Here is a 22,749-nt window from a genome sequence, read left to right on the forward strand (position 1 = left end):
GTACCTGTTAAACGGTGACCTCATTCTTGCGCAGATTCAATACGTGGTTTAAGTTTCACCAACAAACGCTTTTTTTCCCCACTGTTATTTTCCATTTGTTTTTAGTAGCATTTTGATAAGGTCTAGGGAATAGGTATGAAATCCCAAAGCAGAAATGTCGGCTTTCTTACAGTGGAATTTGGAGACTAGTGTAAGAATGCAGAAACGTCTCTGCCTTTTTCTGGAAAGGCTATTGTTGTTAGGTTAATATTAGACTAAAAGTTTCATTTTAATTCAGATTCTGCCTGTGTTATTTGTAAATTTTATACTTTAAGAATCTTCTTGTTGGTAATTTTACAAGGGTGTACATTTTACCGTAGTTTTGGTTTCATGGTTCATCAACACTTAATACCTGGATTCTAAATCTTATTTTCATCATTGATTTTAGAGTGGGTATAAATATTGCAAAATAGCCTTAGAATAAGGAAGTATTTACTTGTTTCTTGAAAGCCAAATTATTCTATAATGACAAAAATGCAAAAGTAGCTTGGATTTGTTCCATTTTTGCACATAAATACTGTATTCATGTAAAAGTCGTTCAAAAGATGCATTTCACATGAATGTAAAAATATCCTGAGTGCCTACAGTGTGTTATTTTGAAGATTAGCTAATGTGAGATAATTTGGATGATTTCTCCCTTCTCAACTCTCACATTTTTCTTTCTTCCCTTAACTCTTCTCTGTCATTCTCCAATCCCCCCACTCCCCCACCTAAAATTGTCCTATTTCCCGAGGGACCCCTTCATCCTTTGGCTGCCTTTCTCCACGCAGGGACCTCCCCTCAGCTCCAGCCCTTCTCTCTCCATCCCTCACTTCCCACATCTGCTTTTCCTTGTTTTTTAAAGACTGTCCAAATGGATAGATTGTATTACATCTAAATTCAGTAGAACTCATTGATTATCTTGTCATCCCCTCACCCCCAGCCAATTTTTTGTCCTAAGTAGCTCTGCTGAAGAAATATGCTTGGCAAAAAATGCAAATGAAAATATTTAATCTTCTGTGTCATATTTAGCCTCATTGATGCTACTCACAGAGATGTGGATGTGCTGTTACTGCTTTCTAACTCTGCCTACTACGTGGCCTAGTAAGTTCCTTATTGATTTAAAGCATTTGATTTTGCTTTTTTAACTTGAGTAAATTTTCTTTTTAGAATTCATTTAAAAATGCGAGAATATGGTTTTGTTACGTATTTTATGAAACGTCATTGAACCCCTTTACCTTATATAACTGTTAAGTTATTCTAACTTCCTTTAATCTTTATTGGTTTGAAAACATGATTTTACAGTTAGAATAATATGTAAATGTTATATTGTATTCTTTTGGCATTTGATATTATTTCACATGTATCTCCCAGATTTTTATATACTCCATACATTTTTATCACTAATGCCCACATATCATCGTTTCTATTAGTGTAGTAAAGTTTTTCCCCATTTTAGGTATTAAATTACTTCCAATTTTTTTGTTAATATGAATGACGCAGTTGTCTTTATGCGGTAACATGTCTGTGCGTGCATGCGCACTTCTTTGGTTACAAGGGTATGATGAATTAAGACTTTTATGGTTTGTTGTAAGATTGATCTCCAGAAAGACTATCAATTAACAGTGCTAGTAGCAAAATACAAGTACTTGTTTCCTCATACATTACCGGAATTGTTTTATTTTTACTAAGTAAATATTCACCTTACTTTTGGTTTTGTGTAAACTGTTATTTTTTAGTCATTTGCTCAGATGCCCGTTGGAATATATCATAAGAATTTTTCATTCTGGGTTTTGGATATCAGATGTAACAGCTGTATTGGCTGTATTGTTCACAAATACATTGTCTGTCTGTCCTTCTTTCTCTCTTTCTCTGTCTCTCTCCGTGTGTGTGTGTGTGTGTGTGTGTGTGTGTGCGTGTGTGTGTGCACCTTGTAGGTTAAGTTTTAGGTTTGTTTTCATTTTATGAGTTTTTATAAAACTGAAATTATTTTAACCTTGTAGTTGGTTTTTTTAACTGTTAGATCTGTTATTTTCCCTGTGTGGTTGAACTATATATGTTATTCTAGTTTAATTTTTAAAATAGTTCTTACATTTTAATGTTTTACCCCAGAATGTATGTGCTGTGGAAGATTTTGTTATCTTAACTGTATATAATAGTTTGCAGCTATTACACCTTCTTTGACAGCCAAATACACTTTTCATTTCAATCCTGTTTTTACTTCATTTCCTTTTACCTAGTTACGATGATGAAGTTGATAAAGTAAACCAGTATCAACGACTAAGTCTAGAAGACCTGGAAAAAATCGAAATAGGTAAGTTTTAACATACTAATCAAGTCATAAAAAGCAAATGCTGTTGATTTCAAGAGGGGGGTCAAATTATTTAAGCAAGTACATGGTTTAAGTTTCACCTACAAATGCTCTTTTTTCACTGTTATTTTCCATTTGTTATTAATAGCATTTTGATAAGGTCTAGGAAATAGGTATGAAATTCTAAGGCAGAAGTGTCAGCTCTCCTTACAGTGGAATTTGGAGACCAGAATAACGTCTGTTAGAAACCAGAAAGGGATATTCCAAGCTGTCTACTTCTTAGAACTTCCTTTCTAGTCTTTATAGGTTAGTGATGGATATAGTCTAATTATAATAACTATTCCTTTTATTATTTACCTAATGAAGATTACCCTAGGGATCAAAAAAGGTTAATTGATTGAAAGAGTTCTTCTAGCCTTATCAAACCAATGGTCACAAGAAGTTTGTATTTTGTGTGCTGTCATTTATATTATGAAGATAAATGTATTGGTCTTTCGAAAATAATAGAAGAAGGTGCATGTTTTATGGAAGATTTAACTTTATACATATTCACTTGGGTTTTTAGGTCCTGAGCCAACTCTTTTTGGTAAGCCCAAGTTTTCCTGCATGCGACTCTACTACAGATACAAAGAAGCAAGTGGCTACTTCCACACACTGCGAGCTGTAGTGCGCAATCCTGAAGAGGATGGAAAAGGTAAAAAGAGGAAGAGATGAAAGTATGCGGTGAAAACTCTGCATTTACTCTTAAAAGCCCAAATGGAATTGGGAACATTTCATGTCCTAACCAACTGAATGAGAGCAGATCTAGGGAATAGCTTTGGAATATGAGGCCTTGAAATAGCAACTCTGTTTCCAGCAACCCAGGGAGATTATTTGACTGTATTAAGTATTTAGTTTGGGACAAGGAACTCTACAGTGGGGATTCTCAGTGAGTTTGGCTCCATCAGTGATCATATGGGTGCCAAGGCTTCTCACACATCATGTTCCTTTCATTTGTGGCAGGCAGGGACCATGCCTGTCTGGTTCATGGCTGTTCTCAGCATCTGGCATGGTGCTAGAACATGAGTTAGAACAGACTTTTAATTCCTCAATTTCATTCTTCTGCTTTTGTTTTTTTCTCTTAAAATGTTAAAACATTGTGAATTAGTGGGGAGAGTAGTGAACAGATAGCAGTTCACTAAATCAAAACAAATAAATTTGTATTTAATCAAAGCAATTAAGTTTGTATTTAATTATATGACCACAAATTTCAGTCAGTGCTATGAGTTAGAATTGCTATTTTTTTTAGTATGTTTACGGAGAAATGGCAAGCAGTTCTATTTGGGTTGCAGATACCCTTCAGTGCATTGCAGAGATGCTGCAGATCACGAAGCAAGCCATGGGATCAGATGTACCGATAATTGAGAAGAAACTTGAGAGGTGAGTATACTGCTTCTCTCAAGAATAAAGGCCTTGTTATCCAGAGTCTTAGAATTTGCAGGGGGAAAGAGGTAAGGGGAAAATGTTGGTATTTAGAGAGGTAAGGATCACATTTCTGCAGATCAAAATTTTAAAAATTCTTCATGTATACCATTTTCAGATAACTTTTAGACTTACAGAAGAGTTGCACAGGTAATTCAGAGGGTTTCCATATACCCTTAATTCATCTTCCTTTACAGCTTACATAACCATAGACCATTTATCAAAACTAAGAAACTAACCGTGGCACAGGAAGATTAAATAACCAAAGTACTGAACTTAGGAGGATTTTACTAGGTGTTCACTGACATCCTTTTTCTGTTCCAGGATCTAATCTGGGATTCCACATTGCATTTAGTTGTCTCTGTAGCTTAATGTTATTTCCTCAATCTTGTTTTTTCTTTCCTAACTTTGACATTTTTTGTTACTGGTCAGCTGTTTTGTAGAACATCCCTGAATCTGGGTTTGTACAGTGTTTTTTCCTGATTAAGCTGAGGTTACACATTGTCAGGAAGGACACACAGAAGTGATGGGCACTTCTCAGTGCATCATGCCGTGGGGAGGGGAGGACAGGGTGTCCCTGTGTAGTGTTGTTGAGGTTCACCTTGATTACTCGGCTAGAGTAGCGTCTGCCAGGATTCTGCACTGCAAACTTTGTGTCTTCCTCTTTATAATTGCTAAATATTTGGGGAAAATCCTTTGAGACTGTGTAAATCGTTTCCGTGTAAACTTAATTCTATTCATTTTCATAACTATTGTTGGATCTTATCTATAGTAATTATTCCTGTCATGCTCTATGGTGATTTTTCTAATTCTCATTCCTTCTACACTTAATTGGAATTTTTCTGGTAAAGCCACTGCACCCAGCCTCTTGTACACATTTTCAACCTAAGTAGGTTAATAACCTTTTATTGCTAAAGATTGTATTTTATGCATTTTCCACATTACTCCAGAATTCATAACTATCATTTAAATAGCTGCCTACTGTGATCTGTTTGCAGATGTATTGGGTGGTTTCAGAACGTGGACTCTGATTGGCCAGGTGTTTTCCTTTTTTTTTGACTCCTGGTTCTATCAATTACTCTTTAATCTTGGGAAACATACTTAATATTCCTTTACTTCAATTTTGTTATCTGTAAGAGAAAATCCATGTTAGTGCATTGCATTAACTGAATGATAATGCACTTAACCTGGCACAGAGCTATTAAACCCAATTGCCAAGAATTTTGGTTGCTAGCATTTTTGCCTTTTATAAAAAAGTCATGACAGATATCTTTGTCATGTATTGCTTTTTCATGTTTAGGATAATTTCTTTAGAGTAGCATCCCCAGGTTGTGAATCTGGATTGAAAGGTGATCTCCAGAGTCCTTTAACCCTGTACCCACCTCCTTAAAGGTTATTGCTTATCCTCGGTTTCAAGAAAAACTTTGAAGACCCAGAGTTTCATTTTCTTGAGTGACATGGCATTTAAAATATGCTTAGGATATCCCTGTAGGTGTGTTTAAACGTTTTGTTACACAGTGACACACTGACTGTCTCCACAAGTACTTAGGTAGGTGGTATTTTGCCAAGAGAACCCGTCTGAGAGCACGCCCCTGCAAGGATTTTGCCATCCTTGATAGAATCTGTGTGGCCACAAGTGATACATTTAACACTCCTAAGTGAACTAATGAGAGGCAACATTGAAAATTTTTTCTAAGTGCTTTGTAGAGAAAATAGTATGTTTTAAACACTTGGCTTTTGAATTTGGGAAAAGAATGCCTATCAACAGATTATTTCACATTTTAAAAGTATGACTTTTCTAATCAACATCTGTCGGGCTTTGTGGTCCACATTCTACTAGTGAAGAGAACCATTTGGCCAGAAGAAAATTACTCGGGCTTTTGTTAAAGAATTATTTTAACCTCCTTTTTCCTGCAATATGCTCACGATCAGTGATCTTGCATGACCAGCAGTGCAAATGCACATACTGAGACATTTGTGGCAAATAGCGCTGACTTTATAGCTGTCAAAAGGGATCCCAAAGGAGAAGACACTCAGAGTAATTGTGTTAAATGTTCCAAACCTTGTAAAATAAATTCAGATAACCCACAGGACATATAAGGAACATCTTGCTCCTCTCTGCTCCCACTACCTGAATTGAGCCACACTGGGATGTGTATAGGTAACCTTAGTTAAGGTGCTGCAGATTCCCATTTAGTCAGAGATTTCTTTGCTGATGGTATAGATGGTGGCTTTGCTAGACACCACGTATGGTTGTGAAGCCTTTTAGAATACAACTAGGCTGAATTGTCAGGTGTGTTGTAATTATAGAACACTTGAGTATTGCTTAGATTCAATTAGTTCAAAAAGGAATATTAATCATCTTTTAAAATTTTATGTTGAAATATTTTGTATATATTGGGTTAAATTACTATTAAAATTCATTGCTGCTTTTTAATGTGGTTGCTAGAAAAATTGTAATTACATATATATTTCACATATTTCTATTGGACAGCACTGTTTTAATGTCAACACTGACGGATTATCTATCAGCAATGTACTGTTTTCAAGAAATTGGGACCAATTTAAAATGCTTTCACTTATTTTTGAGACGGAGTTTCGCTCTTGTTACCCAGGCTGGAGTGCAATGGCGCCATCTCGGCTCACCGCAACCGCCGCCTCCTGGGTTCAGGCAATTCTCCTGCCTCAGCCTCCTGAGTAGCTGGGGTTACAGGCACGCGCCACCATGCCCAGCTAATTTTTTGTATTTTTAGTAGAGACGGGGTTTCACCATGTTGATCAGGATGGTCTCGATCTCTTGACCTCGTGATCCGCCCGCCTCGGCCTCCCAAAGTGCTGGGATTACAGGCTTGAGCCACCGCGCCCGGCCGTGCTTTCACTTATATTAATTGGAACTGGTATATTGTATTCCATGGGGAATTAACTTTTTTCCCTCTTCTCATTTGTAGGAAGAGCAGTAAACCGCATGAAGACATCATTGGTATCAGATCTCAAAACCAAGGTTCTTTGGCCCAGGGAAAGAATTTTTTAATGAGCAAATTTTCATCTCTAAATCAAAAAGTGAAGCAGACCAAATCCAATGTAAATATTGGCAACCTCCGAAAGCTAGGAAACTTTACCAAACCTGAAATGAAAGTTAACTTTCTAAAACCAAACTTAAAAGTAAATCTTTGGAAATCAGATAGTAGTCTTGAGACAATGGAAAACACAGGAGTGATGGATAAGGTTCAGGGAGAGTCTGATGGGGACATGTCTTCAGATAATGACTCATACCACTCTGATGAATTCCTTACAAATTCTAAATCTGATGAAGACAGGCAGCTAGCTAATTCATTGGAGAGTGTAGGGCCAATAGATTATGTTCTTCCTAGTTGTGGTATTATTGCTTCAGCACCTCGATTAGGCAGTCGGTCCCAGTCTGTTAGCAGCACTGATAGTAGCACTCATGCTTCTTCAGAGGTTACTGTTGCTCATGGGAGTGGGCTTGGAAAAGGCCAGGAGTCGTCTTTGAAGAAAAGTCCCTCTGCTGGCAACATACACATACTGACTGGCTTTGCCAAGCCTATGGATATTTACTGCCACAGATTTGTGCATGATGCACAAAGCAAAGTGGCCCACCTATCAGAGATCAGATCTGTCCCTCAGCAGGCTAGTCAGGAAATAAATCAAATGACCAATCAAGTTTCGAATGAAGAAACCCAGTCAGAATCAACAGAACAGACCCCTTCTCGGCCGTCTCAATTAGACGTATCTCTTTCTGCAACAGGCCCACAGTTTTTGTCAGTTGAGGCAGCACATTCAGTTGCACCTCAAAAGACCCCCAGCTCCGCTTCCAGCATGCTTGAACTGGAGACAGGGCTTCGCGTAACTCCTTCTCCTTCAGACAGCAGTAGCAGCAGAGCAGTCTCTCCCTTTGCCAAGATTCGAAGTTCCATGGTCCAGGTTGCTAGTATTACCCAAGCTGGATTAACCCATGGGATAAACTTCGCTGTGGCAAAAGTTCAGAAGAGTCCGGCAGAATCTGAAGTGATTAATGAAGTCCGGCAAAATGAACTTAAAAATATGTTTATACAATGTCAGACACGGATAATTCAGATTTAGCTTTTAGCCAGAAGAATACTTCCATGGCTTTTATTTAAAAATATGAAAATAAATTTTCACCTCTTGGGGTATTTTAATTGTACTGTCTGAATCCAGGGATCACCAATTCTGTTTATTGGAAAGGGTTTTAAAAGGAGTCTGAACCTGAGTAGATTCCAAAATTTTAGAGCCAGGACTACAGAAGTGCATCATTCTAGAATGTGTAGAACTGAGGAGCTTAGACACTACAGAAAACTTCGCTTATTTGAAAGCAATTCAGCAACAGGTCACTTTGGGATACAACCTGAACCTTTTTTTGGAGTGGGGTAGGTGGATACATTAAGTAGACACAAGAGCTGGACATGCAGCGTTTTTCATAATTTGTTTGTCAGTTCATTCCTGTGTGTTACCACCTCTACAAAGTAACTTATACATTTAGTTTTCAGTGACTTTAACATGTTACCGAAGCATATGAATTTAAAGCTATTTTGGTTTGATGGCTCAACTATTCCCTGAGGAGTTGAGGGTTGACACTAAAATCAAGGAAAGAATTCTGATTTGATCCTAATTTTCCCCATATTCTACTTGAACACATTAAAAATATTCTGCTGCCTATACCATGTAAACCTAGGAGCATTAACACTTGCCAGTCACACGGTAAACCTGATGATGACATCAGATGTGAATACCAGCACCTATTAAATTTCATTTTGCTGTTTTCGGGAATGTAAGAACACATATATTGGCTACTGGAAATTCTATAAGGAAGTCAGATTTTAATTTATTCCAGGAGGGACATCCTCAGCATCTTATATAGACAACTCACAACTTTACAATTTAGGCTGGGCCAAGTGCACTGGCTCACACCTATATACCAACACATTTGGGAGGCCAGGAGTTTGAGACCAGCCTCGGAAATGTCTCTAACAAAAACATACAAAAATTAGCCAGGCGTAGCGGTGCACGCCTGTGGTCCTAGCTACACAGGATTACTACTTGAGCCCATGAGGTTGAGGCTGCAGTGAGCTGTGATTTTGCCACTGCCCTCCAGCCTGGGGGACAGGGCAAGACCCTGTCTCAAAAAGAATTAGTCTGAAGCACAACTGTGCTAAAACTGGTCTTCTGACTGTAACTCTGACCACACAGAACCAGGGCTGCCTCTGTAATCCACACAAGAAAGTTGCACAGCATATTCCAGCAAGTATTGGTTTGTCTGATATCTTTAGAGCTTTTACTCTGTTGAAGTGATTCTCAGCTGAACATTATGTCTGTTGTAACTTTGATAAGCATTCCACTTTTGTTATTTATTGGTGGTATCTTTTTTTTTAACATGTTAAATCTTGTGATTGATTATTAAAATAAAGTACCATGTAATTTAAAGTGACAATGTGTATGAGAATTCCTTGCATAACAGATTAAAGAATTTGTAAACAGAGCAGATTTGCTGTAACTGAACACTTGGTCTAGGTGTTGCCAGTATTTTACTCCTTAGAAGGATACTCATGATCTTAAAAAATGATGAAATGGATAAGAAACTATACTTTAAAATCCAGACATTCAAAACTGAATGTGTTCTTCTACCAACTTTTCTTCCAGGTCCTAAAAATATTAAGGGTTCCCAATATGGGAGAAAATACAAGCCAATGTCATGTGATAAAATACACATTTAAGCTCCACAGAAATTAGTTTGAAAAAGATTTTTGAAAAATTAAGAAGGCAAAGTTTCAAATGGTTATACGGGAGTCTGCTCAGTTCCCTGGCCATTCACACAGGATTAACGCTGTACCTTAAATGAGAGCAACAAACTTCACTGTCCATCCCCGTATACAGGTAAGGGACAAAGGGCTTCCGTCAACAAGCGCTGCACTCCACTCCGCTGCCTGGGGGGTGCGTTGAGCAGGAAGGCCTCTCTTGCACCACCTCCTCCACTTCAGTTGAGTTCTTTCGTGTCTCCACCAGGAGGACATGGTTTCTTCCCACACAGATAACATGGGATGGTGAATCTTACTCATGAAAAACAGCTCACAGTACTGTTAATTTAGGAAGTTTTATTTACTGGAAAGTTTCTTTCAAGGGAACTTTTCTGCAAGACCAAGCAATTTATGTACTTTTCTTTGGTAAATTACATTGGCACAAAAAACACATGATGACTAATCTACTTTGCTCGAGGACAGTTAAAGAAAATGTGTTTTATCCTCACAAATCCAGTTAAGCCTTCATTTTATTTCTAAAAGTTTAAGGAAGGTCTAGTCTACCAGTTTTAAAAAGAAAACCAGTTAAATTATATAAACATTATTTTACATTAGTTTATAAAAATAGATTCGAGTTTAGGAAAAGTTGAACTAGTGATTTTTACGTCAGTTATTAGGTATAATGAATTCCTCGATTTTTCAAGGCTGACCCTGTTTCCTTGGTTAACAATGTCAAGTTAGGCCTTACAGGAAAAAAATGCAAGCGATCCTTTACTCTCCAAGTAAGTTACTTACTAAAAGAAGTTAAGTCTTGACACCACTGACAGCTTAAAAAGTAACATCCTAACCTTTCTGGAGATTCTGGTTGTCATAACCATGTTACTATATAGTCTGTTAGTTTGCACTATCAAAACTAATTGGTCTGGAGAAAACCTACCTGCAGCTGTCTGAGGCTGTTACTGGAGTAGCATATGTTAGCTGATTTAATATACTTGGAACCAACTGAAAAACTCATATAAAATGCTAAAAATCCAAATACAATCAAAGCAACTAAATAACAATAGGAAAAAAACTTTCTAAAGGGGGTATTGTTTTTTAAGTTTGCTATTTTGTTTTCATATTTGGGCAAAACTTTGTAGCATGGCGTTCCCTTATGCATGGTTCTAAAATGCACTGGGATAGAAGAAAATAAGGAAAATGGAGTATTTTGGTTTATTTTGCCCCCAAATGCTACATTCATTCCATTTAAAGAACTATTATTCTGAGATTGTCCTTTTATGAAAAAAAATGGTGACAATAACAGTGATTTATTCAGATTACTTGGCAATGTAAATTGGCAACCCTACAGTCCTCCAAATTTTTGGAAATACTACTACTGGTCCATAAAATACAAAAGTCTGGGAACCACTGCCATGTAAAAGTCTAGTTTTGCAGGCTGTTAACAAATGTTGAGTGGGAAAAAGTTTCTGTGGCCAAACGTCTGGAAAATGATAGTACAGAATTTCACGTAGTCATGTGAATCAATGGCAAGCAACACCTCCAGCCCCCAAAGTTGGACTACCGAATGCACTCAACCCACTGCTAACTGGAAAACATAAAAACCTGAAGCGCACAATTTCTCTGACTTTGAAATTGCAACAACCTTCTTCATCTCAGCATTTCAACAGTCTGGCCTAGGACTCAGCTGAAGCTAAGGAAATGGTATAATCAGCAACATGATCAATATTAAACTTTTAATATCAAATACTTTTTTTTTTTTTACATCATTACTAATTTATATAATTATAAAACAAACTTCAAAAGCTCCATGAAATCAGTAAGGTAAAAGTCCTTACTGAATATCATATAAACATCAGATGTTAACCAGGCTTGATTTAAGGAAACGTCATTGGTTTGTGATAGAAATTACCTATAAAACAATGGTATAAATGAATATCTGAACTTTACAATTATGTGGCTACAATTTGCCCATTGCTCTTCATAGGTATCAGATTTTTTTTTTTTTTTTTTTTTTTTTCAGATGGAGTTTCGCTCTTGTTACCCAGGCTGGAGTGCAATGGCACGATCTCGGCTCACCGCAACCTCCGCCTCCTGGGTTCAGGCAATTCTCCTGCCTCAGCCTCCTGAGTAGCTGGGATTACAGGCACACACCACCATGCCCAGCTAATTTTTTGTATTTTTAGTAGAGACAGGGTTTCACCTTGTTGACCAAGATGGTCTCAATCTCTTGACCTTGTGATCCACCCGCCTCGGCCTCCCAAAGTGCTGGGATTACAGGCTTGAGCCACCGCGCCCGGCCCCTAGGTATCAGATTTTTAAAGTTCATTTCCATTCACACATTTTTGCTGCTGAAGCCTCGTTCTTCTGAAAGACTCCAGCTGCTTTGCTCTCAGCCATCGTTCTCTTGACAGCGTTGTCTGACCAGCACTGAGAGACAGACACCTGGTTTGAAATACAAACAAATTTAAGTCTAGAACTGGGACAGTAAGTCTTACATTTTTTTAAGACCTAGGAATACTCTGTAAAATACAGACCACGTATGGGAGACAAGACCGTCTGGCAGTTACACACAAGTCAACAGCCAAGTTAGACTTCTACAAAGAAATCTTTGAAGAGTCAGAATTGGAGGGTGGCTCACTCTTTGAAGCTTAGAGAACAAGCAGCATGCCTGTTCCACTGAAGGGATCACCAGTCAAACTTGATTGCCCCTCAATGAGCCCTTTCATACAGCGTTTTTAAAAGGAAAAGTTCATTTCCGTTTTCAGAAGTCTGCCTCAGTTACTGCAGAATAACAGAAGATTTATACACACAAGCTCACCGAAAAAGCAACGATCGACATGCACCACTTACCGAGCCACCACGAGCAGCTGGTGAAGATCGTCAGCAGTGATGCTCTGAGGGTCGTTCTTTCGCATTTCCACAAAGTCATCTTCAACTGCCTTTATCAAAAGAGTAAATGTAAATGACATGCATTTTTGTAAGGAAGAGAAAATTAACATGGTTCCTTGACTGATGTAAAAATGAGGATGTCAACCTCTTAGACAAATAAAAAAAGTACCAAAGCATATACATAAATAATGCTGATGAAAAATAATGAAACTCAAGCTTCATTTAAGGTCAAGCAAACATAAATCGGCAACTGGCACAGGAAACAATGCTTTTCAACAAAGGGAAAAGTGATGTTAGTGAAAATGGCAGAGAAAGGACTGCAGAAAACTGTCTCTACTGTTAAGAACATCGATCAAAATCAACTTTTTTAAAACTCTGGAAATAAAACCACACTTGCAGCAATCCAGAGAACATTTATGCAAGAAAACCAGGTGACTACTGGCAAGAATGTTGAGCCCTGTTGCCATTTTAACATGTCCTATTCCTATATTCTACCCCCTTCCCCTCCAGGGGATACGAATAGCTTCAAAAACCAACAGCCTGGCAGCCACTGGAAAGAGAACAGGGCTAGAGCTCTTTCAAAATGCCATTCCCAGAGAACTGTCTTCTGACCACCTGCCTAGTGGCTCCCTGGAATAACCATTTACAAGGTTGTCTTCATGTAACCTGACTGGAAGCCTGTCTACTATGAACCACCTCTTTCCCCAGGGCATTTATCAAAAACAATCAGAAGAAATTGTCAATCACCTGGATAACAATTTAAGGCTAACCCAAACCCTTAGACGAAAAAGCTAGTTGGGAAATGAGATGTCTGCAGAGGGCTCTGAAAACCTCACATATGTAACTCCTAGGAACTTAGAAGGCTGCAGACATGTTCACAGACCTTAAACTCCCACCTCTGGATAACCTGGAGGCTCTGTGCAAGCAGGAAATGAAGACTAAGGCAGGCTTGTAAATTGTAAAAGGCTAAGTGTTGAAGGCTTGCCCCAGCTTTTATTTTTATTTATGATTATTATTCACCCTTAGACTGGGAGACCAACTGGGAGAAAGAAAATTTCCTGGCATTTAAGGAAATTTCTTTCCAATCATTAGCCACAAAACTAACGGCAAAGACTTCAGTGTCCACATGTGACAAAGATACAGACTTCATAGAATTAGTCAAAAAAGTTACTAAACAACCTACCAACAATAACAAATAGCAACATCATCAAATCCTAAGTAGGTTTAATTTACAGAGTCTGACTTCCAAAGCAGAGTTGCCATACTATATTATTCAAAATGTCTGGTTGTGGCTAGCGTGGTGGCTCACGCCTATGATCCCAGCACACTGGGAAGCCAAAGTGGGAGGACTACTTGAAGCCAGGAGTTGACCAGCCTGGGCAATAAAGCAAGACCTCATCTCTACAAAAAAACAAAACAAAACTTTAGTTGGGAATGGTGGCGCACACCTGCAATCCCAGCTACTGAGGCAAGAGGATCCCCTGAGCCCAGGAGTTCACTGCGACTGTGCTACTGTACTACTGCAGCCTGGGTGACAGAATGAGACCCCATCAATCAATCAAATAAAATGTCTGGTTTTCAACAAAAAAGTACGAAGAAACAAGAAGGTACAGCTCACACTCCTGGGGAAAAAGGGAGTCAGCAGAAACTGTCCCAGAGGAAACTCAAACATTAGACAGAAAGACTCTATACTGGCTATTTTAAGCATTCAAATAACTAAAGGAAACCACATATAAAGAACTTCAGGAAAATATGAGAATGATGTATCATCAAATAGAGAATATCAATAAAAAGAAATAATTTTTTATAAGCAGCAAAAATTCTGGAGTTGAAAAATATAGTAAAAATTATCTAGAGGTGTTCAGATTTGATCAGGCAGAAGACAATCACTAAACCCGAAGAAAGTTTTCACTAAGACGAGTGTAAGAAACAACAAAAGAATGAGGGAAAATGAACAGAGCCTTGAAGACCTGTGGGATACCATTAAATACAGCATCAGAAAGTGAGTATCAGAGGGAGAGGAGGTAGAAGTGAGGCAGAAAGAAACATGGCCAAAACCTCCCCAAATTTGTTGAAAATTTCCCCAAAATGTGAATTATTCTGCACCTCCAAGAAGCTCAACAAACTCCATGTAGGATAAACTCAGAGATCTACAAGTAGACACATCATAGTCAAAACTGTCAAAAGCCGAAGAATCTTGAAAGCAGTGAGAGAAAAATGACTTGGTGTGTACAAAGGATCCTCATCAGAAACTAGCTGGCTTCTCAGCAGAAACCAGAGGCCAGAAAGTGGTGGGAGGACTTATTTGAAATGAGACAAAGAGCGTAAGCCAAGAATTCTACATCCAGCAAGACTAGCCTCAAGGAGAAATTAAGATTCCCAGATAAACAAAAACTTAGAGAGCTGGGCATGGTGGCTCACACCTGTAATCCCAGAATTTTGGGAGGCCAAGGCGAGAGGATCACTTGAACCCAGGAGTTCGAAACTAGCCTGGGAAACATAGGGAGACTCCCTCCTCATCTCCACACACACACACACACACAAATTAGCTGCACACAATGGCACATGCTTGTGGTCCCAACCATTCAGGAGGCTGAAGTGGGAGGATCACTTGAGTCTAGCAGGATTGAGGCTGCAGTGAGCCACTCTAGCCTGGGTGACAAAGCGAGACCCTGTCTCAAAACAGCAACAAAAAGAATTTGCACACGTAGACCTGCCATGCAAGAAACACTAAAGGGAGTTCTTCATGCTGAAAAGATACTAGACAGTAACATGAATCCACATGTGGAAATAAAGGATGCTGGTAAAAGTGACTGCATAGGTAAATAGAAAACATAGTACAACAGTCTTTTCTGTTTACAACTTTTTCCCTCTAATTTAAAAGACAACTGCAAAAGCAGTAATTCTAAATGTGTTGATGGACATACAATGTATAGAGATGTAATTGTATGATGACAATAGCAGTACAAGAGAGAGGAGAAGGAACAAAATTAAAAAGAGGCAAAGTCTTTGTATAATATAATTAAACTGGTGTTACCCACACAAAAATTCTAATTAAAAATAACGAAACAAACTGGTATTAATCCTTAATCGATGACTATAGCTAGCATGTTACGTTTATCCTGCCAGGGCAACCACTAAGAAAGAAAGAAACTTCAAGGGATAAAATGGGACAATGGAAAACATCTATTTCAAACAAAAAGACAATAATGGAGTAATAGAGTAAAAAGAAAAAAGACAAGATAGAAAACAAAGAGCAAAACTACCTTATCAGTCATTATGGTAAATGTAAATTGGATGCATACTGCAATTCAACATAGGGAAATCCTTTATTTTAAACCAGACATACCTTGGTTATTTCATCAGATATGCTATAATCCAGGAATCTCAAAAGGGTTAGATAAATGCGGAATTTGTTCAACACGGAAGGCAGCACCGCTGAGAGAAGGCTGTTCATGTACTCATCCATGTTTGGTGGAATAAGCTGGGGCTGTAAGTGAATCTGGCAGTCTGCCTGAAAAGAGAAAGAGTACACTATTTTCTGAGTTCCTAATCTACATTTTTAAAGAAAGATGCATCATCTCTGTCAGCCCCTATGGGAATTAGAAAATACCATTTATTATTTAAGGAGAGGGAATAATATTGTTTTTTTTATATGTGCGTGAGACAGGTTTTGCTCTGTTGCCCAGGCTGCAGTGCAGTGGTGTGATCACAGCTCACTGCAACCTGCCTCCCAGGCTCAAGTGATCCTTCCACCTCACCCTCCTGATTAGTGGGACAATAGGCACACACCACCACACCTGGCTAATTTTTGTATTTTTTGTAGAGACAAGTTTCATCATGTTGCCCAGGCTGGCCTCAAAGTCGTGGGCTCACATGATCCATCTGCCTTGGCCTCCCAAAGTGCTGGGATTACAGGCATAACCCACTGCACCTGGTGAAAATCGATTTTTAATATTAGCTTACATGCTTTAGAACTATCTCAGCAATAATTATGAAAGTTAGCTTTTCCTTGGTTACTTATGTTTCCTCAATGGTATCAGTGAGCACACAAAAATATAGCCAATCTCTAAAAAAGCAGTTAATTAAAAAGGTTTGTCACACTTGCACACAGAAAACACAACCTTTAGCTGTTCCATTCTTAGTCAAAGGCTATTTCTCATCAATCGCAGGTGAATACTATTATACAGACTATGTACCACTTGACAACAGGGAGCATTTCCCATCATCTTTAGAATTAAAAGCTCTCTCTTTACAAGCCATTCTGAGGGCATACCAGAGCATTTCACTGTAAAGCATGAAAATAGCTACCAAGTGACCAAGGACATTTTAAAAGGAACTCTTAAGTATTTTTCACATCAGATTAGCAGAAAACAATGGGTCAAAGGCAGCAAGACAGAAGTTTAGATGTTAAAATCAGGCAATCTTTCTATACTCAGATGTGGGAGTTTCTGCTGCCAACAGCCTTTCTAGTCTTGTGACTTGCTGATATCTGAGCTTGATAGATGTAAGGTTTTCATCCCTGGCAGTGCAAAATACTCAATTCCCTTGATGACTGGCAGTCACAGTTTTTTACAACAAATTTAACTTATTAATAAGCAGTACCAAGACACTGCAAAAATATAGGTATTTTTCCAATGTCAACCTCCCTCCATTTAAAAATGACTCATCATACCGGGAGGAGTGACCTCCCCTCCGAAGTAATGAAAACGTTAATATTGCAGGGGAATTCCATCTGATGATAGCTGAAGTCATAATCCACCTTCTGCCATGTTATGAGGTTGCTCAGGGCAGTCACATTATGAACACCTACGAAAGCAAGAAAACATTTTCAGTCATTTGACTTTAATCATCTAAACAAATCAGTTTTGCTGACACTGATAATGAGCCATCAAGTTTCTACTGCTTGGGTATGAGGCACTGTCCAATTTACTAAGCTAAACGTCACTAAGTGTGTAAGCTTACAACAGTCTTAGTCAAAGTAGAACTTTCTGGGGCCAAGACCCCCTGCCACAAATCTAATACCTAGCATCTGGTATGCACCTAGACATAAAATAGTTCCCAAGTATGATTATTTCTAGGTGGTGTAGCCACAGGGCTAAAGGAAGGACTAAAACTATCTTCATATGTAGACCAGGCTAGTGAAATTTACTGAGTTTATATTCCCCTTTGTCTCAAAGGTGCCCAGTCTACCTCATTTTTTATTTCTACCTTTACCTCTTGAACTGATCACCAGCAGTATATTCTTAATTGTCTTCATTTGAGCACAGGTAAGTCTGCTTTCTTGTGATCTTATAATACGTTCCATAACTGAGGTTAGTTCAAACCATTTGATTTATCATTTTTCAGAGATTCTCTGAAAATCGTTTAAAAGCTTTAAAACTGGAGGTGAAAAATGTTTTATTAGATCTTTTCTACACTTCTCTTTTGAAGTACTAGATGACTAAAAGTAAAGCTTCCTCCCATTTCAGCATTCATTCGTTTGTTCATTTATTTATTTATTTTTCTGAGATGAAGTCTTGCTCTGTTGCCCAGGCTGGAGTGCACTGGCACGACCTCTGCTCACTGCAACCTCCACCTCCCAGGTTCAAGCAATTTTCCTGCCTCAGCCTCCCAAGTAGCTGGGATTAGAGGTGTGTGCCACATGTGTGGCTAATTTTTGTTTTGTTTTGTTTTAGTAGAAACAGGGTTTCACCATGTCGGCCAGGCTGGTCTAGAGCTCCTGACCTCATGATCTGCCTGCTTCAGCCTCCCAAACTGTTGGGATTACAGGCATGAGCCACTGTGCCTGGCCCCATTTCAGCTTTTAAAAAGCTATTTGGGGCAAGTGCAGTGGCTCATGCCTGTAATCCCGGCACTGTGGGAGGCCAAGGCAGGAGGATCGCTTGAGTCTAGGAATTCAAGATCATCTGGGCAACCTAGTGAAACCTTGTCTCTACTCCCCCACCAAAACAAACAAACAAACAAACAAAAAAACACAACTGTTCTACTGTACTATTTTCAGAATACTATGGCAAAACATAGTTGGTTTATACAATTTGGTTAGTTTTTAACATAAACTTTAATCAAAGTCACATGCCAAGCCTTTATCTTACATACTTGCTAAATGTGAATTTGTCTTTGTCCATACTCTTCAGAAAGTTACTCCTAGATCTCGCTTTAGCAGGAACGAAGTCAGAAATGGAAGGAAAATTTCTATGTACGTACCTGAGGTATCCAGCTGCCCCTGTTCTAGGAGAGTCTCATCGATTACAAGGGAAGTATTGCTGGGCAGCTGGAGGAGCCCACTGACCAGGCGATTGGCTGTGTAGTCTTTGTGGGGAATGAATTTCAAATGGTTCATGTTCTCTATAGTCATCTGCAGACGAAAAGACTGCAAAGAGAAATTTTTTAGTGAACAAGAATTTAAGTTTCCCTGTTTTAAGGAAATATGCACTTGGAGTTAAACACTGCTTCATATGGAAAAAGTGATCTTATCAGTTTTAATTTAACCAATGAAATAAATGGTAGATAACTGATGTACTAATATTAAATATCCCAAAGCCTAACTTCTTTCACCTAACATAAGCTAGCAAAAAGAAAATGTTAATTTTATTCTTCAAGATGGGGAGAGAAAAGTTTAATTTTCCTCTATATTCTTTGAGTTAAAATTACATTCATTCATCACAGACATTTTTGAACAAACTTTTCAGAGAAAAATCAAGGAGCAGAGCACACTGAGCTGTGGTGACATGCTGCAGCTCTCAGGACATGGCTCCCAGCCATGTGCACCTTATTCTTCAGTCTAATGAGTAAGCGGCCCATCTATGCTCCTCCTCCAGCTCCTGAGCCACCATTCTCAACACTCTGTGCTCTGCTTTATACACCAATCATTCTACCCCTCCAGCCTAAACAATGTGTGGCAGGGGTGGAGAAGAGGGTATGGTAGGGAAAGGCTGTCAAGGAAAAGGTAAGATATATTGCCAAAATTTAGAGGTGTTTTATACATTAGCTCAGTGAGTCTAAGAAAACAGGGAAGCGCCGGGCGTGGTGGCTCAAGCCTGTAATCCCAGCACTTTGGGAGGCCGAGGCGGGTGGATCACAAGGTCGAGAGATCGAGACCAACCTGGTCAACATGGTGAAACCCCGTCTCTACTAAAAATACAAAAAATTAGCTGGGCATGGTGGCGCGTGCCTGTAATCCTAGCTACTCAGGAGGCTGAGGCAGGAGAATTGCCTGAACCCAGGAGGCGGAGGTTGCGGTGAGCCGAGATCACGCCATTGTACTCCAGCCTGGGTAACAAAAGTGAAACTCCGTCTCAAAAAAAAAAAAGAAAACAGGGAAGCTTAGGGAAGCTTAAATGACCTACCATGGATTAATTTATTTGTTGGTCTTTTACCTAAACTCCGTAAGGGCAAAGGATCTGACTGTTTCAATAATTCTCAAAATGTGGTCCAGAGAATCCCCAGGGAATTGCTCAAACACTTTTATGGGGTCAATCAGGTCAAAACCATGCATGAAGAAAAGATCCTTTCAATGTGCGAGACGAAAGAATTTTATCTTAGCAGAGTATGGAAAGTTTACGAATAAGATTTCAGATTATCTATCTTTAAGAAAATGTCATGTGGATAGTTTTGGTCTACTATCAAAGACCACCACCAAGTTACCTACAAAGGCTACTGAAACCATCTTTATCAACTACCTTTCCAACTGTGTGAGGCCAGCTTTCCTTTATATACTTCAACCAAAACCTCAGATTACAACAGACTGAAGACAGAAGCAGATACTAGCATCTGTTGTCTCCTATTAATCCAGACATTAAAGAGACTTGCAAAAATGTAAAACAATGTTGCTTTTATCACTAATCATTTTTGACTTGTGAAAAGTTGTTTTTATAAAAATATTTGTCTATATGTAGTTTTTTATTTTTAATAAATGTATTTGCTTTACCTTTTAATTTGGTAAATTAATGATAAACATAACATGAAAAACGTGAAAAACAGCACTTTGAGTACTAGTAAGTTTTTCAGAGTGTAAAGTGAGTCTAAAGAGACTATGAGAAATGCTGGTGTATTCTGGTCCAGTTCTGCTTCTTGAGGGCCTGGACGAGTACTAGCACTGAGACACTCAATACATGTGGTTCAATAAGGATCTAGTGCAACCTCTTCAATTTCCAAAGAAGGGATCACTATTTTCAGTCACACAACTAATGAGAAGCAACTCCCTGTTCCCAAGATCCTAGCACCACACAAATACTGCAATCCAGATACCCTGGCAAATAAAGTGAGCTCAACTTTCCAAACAGGAATTAAAATTGGGGCAATGAAGATAAAGAACTTTATTACCTCAACTAAAAGAATTATGCTCCTATAATTTAGAGTTCATTTAGGTTTAAGATTTTAGTGTGCAAAAAGGATACCAAATTGCACAAACAAATTGGTATCAACAGAGTATAATTTTAAGGGAGTTACTGCAACTGTATTAATTGTTAAGACTTACAGAAATTTGTGCTTAGACAAAAAGAAAAAAAAAAAAGGTGAAACATTTAGGGGAAAGTACATTTTAAATTATGTAATGTGGCAGGCTTTGTTTCCCCTTAAATAAGATCTATTAAAATCTCTAAGTTAAATATTCGGGTTGAATGAAAGATAGATGGATCTGTTAAGTGTGCTTAGGTTTATAATACGTATTTATATTCATCTTACTGCTGGAACAAGATGTTGAATAATTCGATATAAGTGTTCTGTGAAGGTACTATTCCGTGGGCAACCACTCAAGTTAACTGTAAATTTTCCTAGTGGAAGAACGTCTCTTCTTGTATATCTAGAAAAGAAAGAAATCAATCAATAAGATGCTGAAGTGATTTCCTGATTTCTATAGAAAAGTAAAGAACAGAAAAATTAGCTTAATGTTGTTATTAAATATAAACCAGAATACTCTGCTTCATCAGTTATTATATCAGAGTAACAGCAATAAAATAAAAGTAATAGCCAATGTTTGGACACAAGTGCTGCTGATCACGTGCCAAAGACTGTTCTGAGTATGTAAATGCTTCCTTATTTAACCTCGAAACATTCGGAGGCAGGTACTGTTGTCTTTGCTTTACAGATGAGAAATCTGAGGCACAGAGATGATAATAAGCAACATGTTCATCTAGCCAGAAGCTGATAGAGCTGGGATATGAATCCAGGTAGTTTGGTTCCAGAGTCTGTGCTCTAAACCATTATGTATTACTGTCACAGATTGATCTGAGAAAAGATAAGATTTACAGCACAAAGATGTTTAGTGCAACTTTATAATAGAGAAAAGCTAGGAAAACCTAACATTTAGGGAAACTGTTACAGTATGGTACAACTGTACAGTGAAATAGTTTGCAGCCAATACAAAGGTCATGAAGCGTTATGATGGGAAAATGTTTAATATGTATCAATTGCTAAAAACAAGACACAGATCTGTGCTTAGAATATAACTAAGATCTATGCAGGGATGTATACATATGTAAACAAAAATCAATGAACGTGTACCAAAATGTTAATGGAGGTTCTAAGTGATGAAATCACAGATGATGTGCATTTCCTTCTTTATGTTCTTGTAACTTGTCAAAGGCCCACATTAGTTTTAAAATCAGAAAACTAAGAAACACAGTGGAATCAAGGGATGTGGTGCTAGTGTCACTGTCCACGCTAAATGTGTACATGATGTGGGGGCCTTGGGACATATAAACAGAGCGTTCAGAATGCAAAAGGGATAAAGTAGCTCATTTTACTCATCAGCCAGGTCCTCCTTTACCTCAGGCATCCCCAAGCCCCAGGCCGTGGACCGGTACTGGTCATGGCCTGTTAAGAACCAGGTCACAAAGCAGGAGGTGGAGCAAGCATTACCACCCCAGCTCCACCTACTGTCAGATCAGCAGTGGCATCAGACTCTCACAGGAGTCTGAATCCTATTGTGAGCTGCGCATTTGTGTGCTCCTCATGAGAATCTAACACCTAATGATCTGAGGTGGAACAATTTCATCCTGTACCCATCCCCACTCTGGTCCATGGAAAAATGTTCTTTTCATGAAATGGGTCCTTGGGTGCCAAAAAGGTTGGCAACCAATGCTTAATCTGATTTTGGCTCTAAAAGTTAAGGGGACATAATCAAAATGCTAAATGTGAAACTGTGAGAAAAGGAATTTGTTTGTGATTTGGTATAACACTTGTTACACTGAACAGATAAAAACTATTTGACGAAGCCTAATAATGAACACACACACAAATTACACCAGCAATCTTCCTGCTCTTCCACTTTCTACACAGACCAAACTCCCTTAATTC

At 38.5% G+C, this 22,749-nt stretch overlaps 2 protein-coding genes across 7 annotated transcripts in view; one reads left to right on the forward strand and one right to left on the reverse strand.

The window, feature by feature from the left end:
* INPP5F (inositol polyphosphate-5-phosphatase F) overlaps positions 1–9,257 on the forward strand; it is a 107,919-nt gene extending 98,662 nt beyond the window's left edge. For 5 of the 6 annotated variants that reach the window (XM_039465050.2, XM_074382965.1, XM_074382967.1 and 2 more), the window contains 5 exons: positions 1,051–1,122; positions 2,259–2,332; positions 2,895–3,023; positions 3,661–3,748; positions 6,739–9,257. In XM_039465050.2, the coding sequence (XP_039320984.2) occupies positions 1,051–1,122; positions 2,259–2,332; positions 2,895–3,023; positions 3,661–3,748; positions 6,739–7,891 (1,516 nt within the window). In that variant the 3' untranslated portion in view covers positions 7,892–9,257. The remainder of the gene's footprint in view (positions 1–1,050; positions 1,123–2,258; positions 2,333–2,894; positions 3,024–3,660; positions 3,749–6,738) is intronic. The other variant, XM_074382968.1, reaches the window with a different exon arrangement.
* A 641-nt stretch (positions 9,258–9,898) lies between these two features.
* The window catches only part of MCMBP (minichromosome maintenance complex binding protein), a 47,199-nt gene continuing 34,348 nt past the window's right edge, over positions 9,899–22,749 (reverse strand). Inside the window, exons 11-16 of the mRNA XM_039465051.2 lie at positions 21,136–21,253; positions 18,658–18,823; positions 17,126–17,259; positions 15,800–15,964; positions 12,412–12,500; positions 9,899–12,003 (exon numbers count right to left, since the gene is read on the reverse strand). Coding sequence (XP_039320985.1) covers positions 11,877–12,003; positions 12,412–12,500; positions 15,800–15,964; positions 17,126–17,259; positions 18,658–18,823; positions 21,136–21,253 — 799 coding nt within the window. The 3' untranslated portion in view covers positions 9,899–11,876. The remainder of the gene's footprint in view (positions 12,004–12,411; positions 12,501–15,799; positions 15,965–17,125; positions 17,260–18,657; positions 18,824–21,135; positions 21,254–22,749) is intronic.

The sequence above is a fragment of the Saimiri boliviensis genome, chromosome 12 (assembly GCF_048565385.1).
Source record: "Saimiri boliviensis isolate mSaiBol1 chromosome 12, mSaiBol1.pri, whole genome shotgun sequence".
NCBI lineage: Eukaryota > Metazoa > Chordata > Mammalia > Primates > Cebidae > Saimiri > Saimiri boliviensis.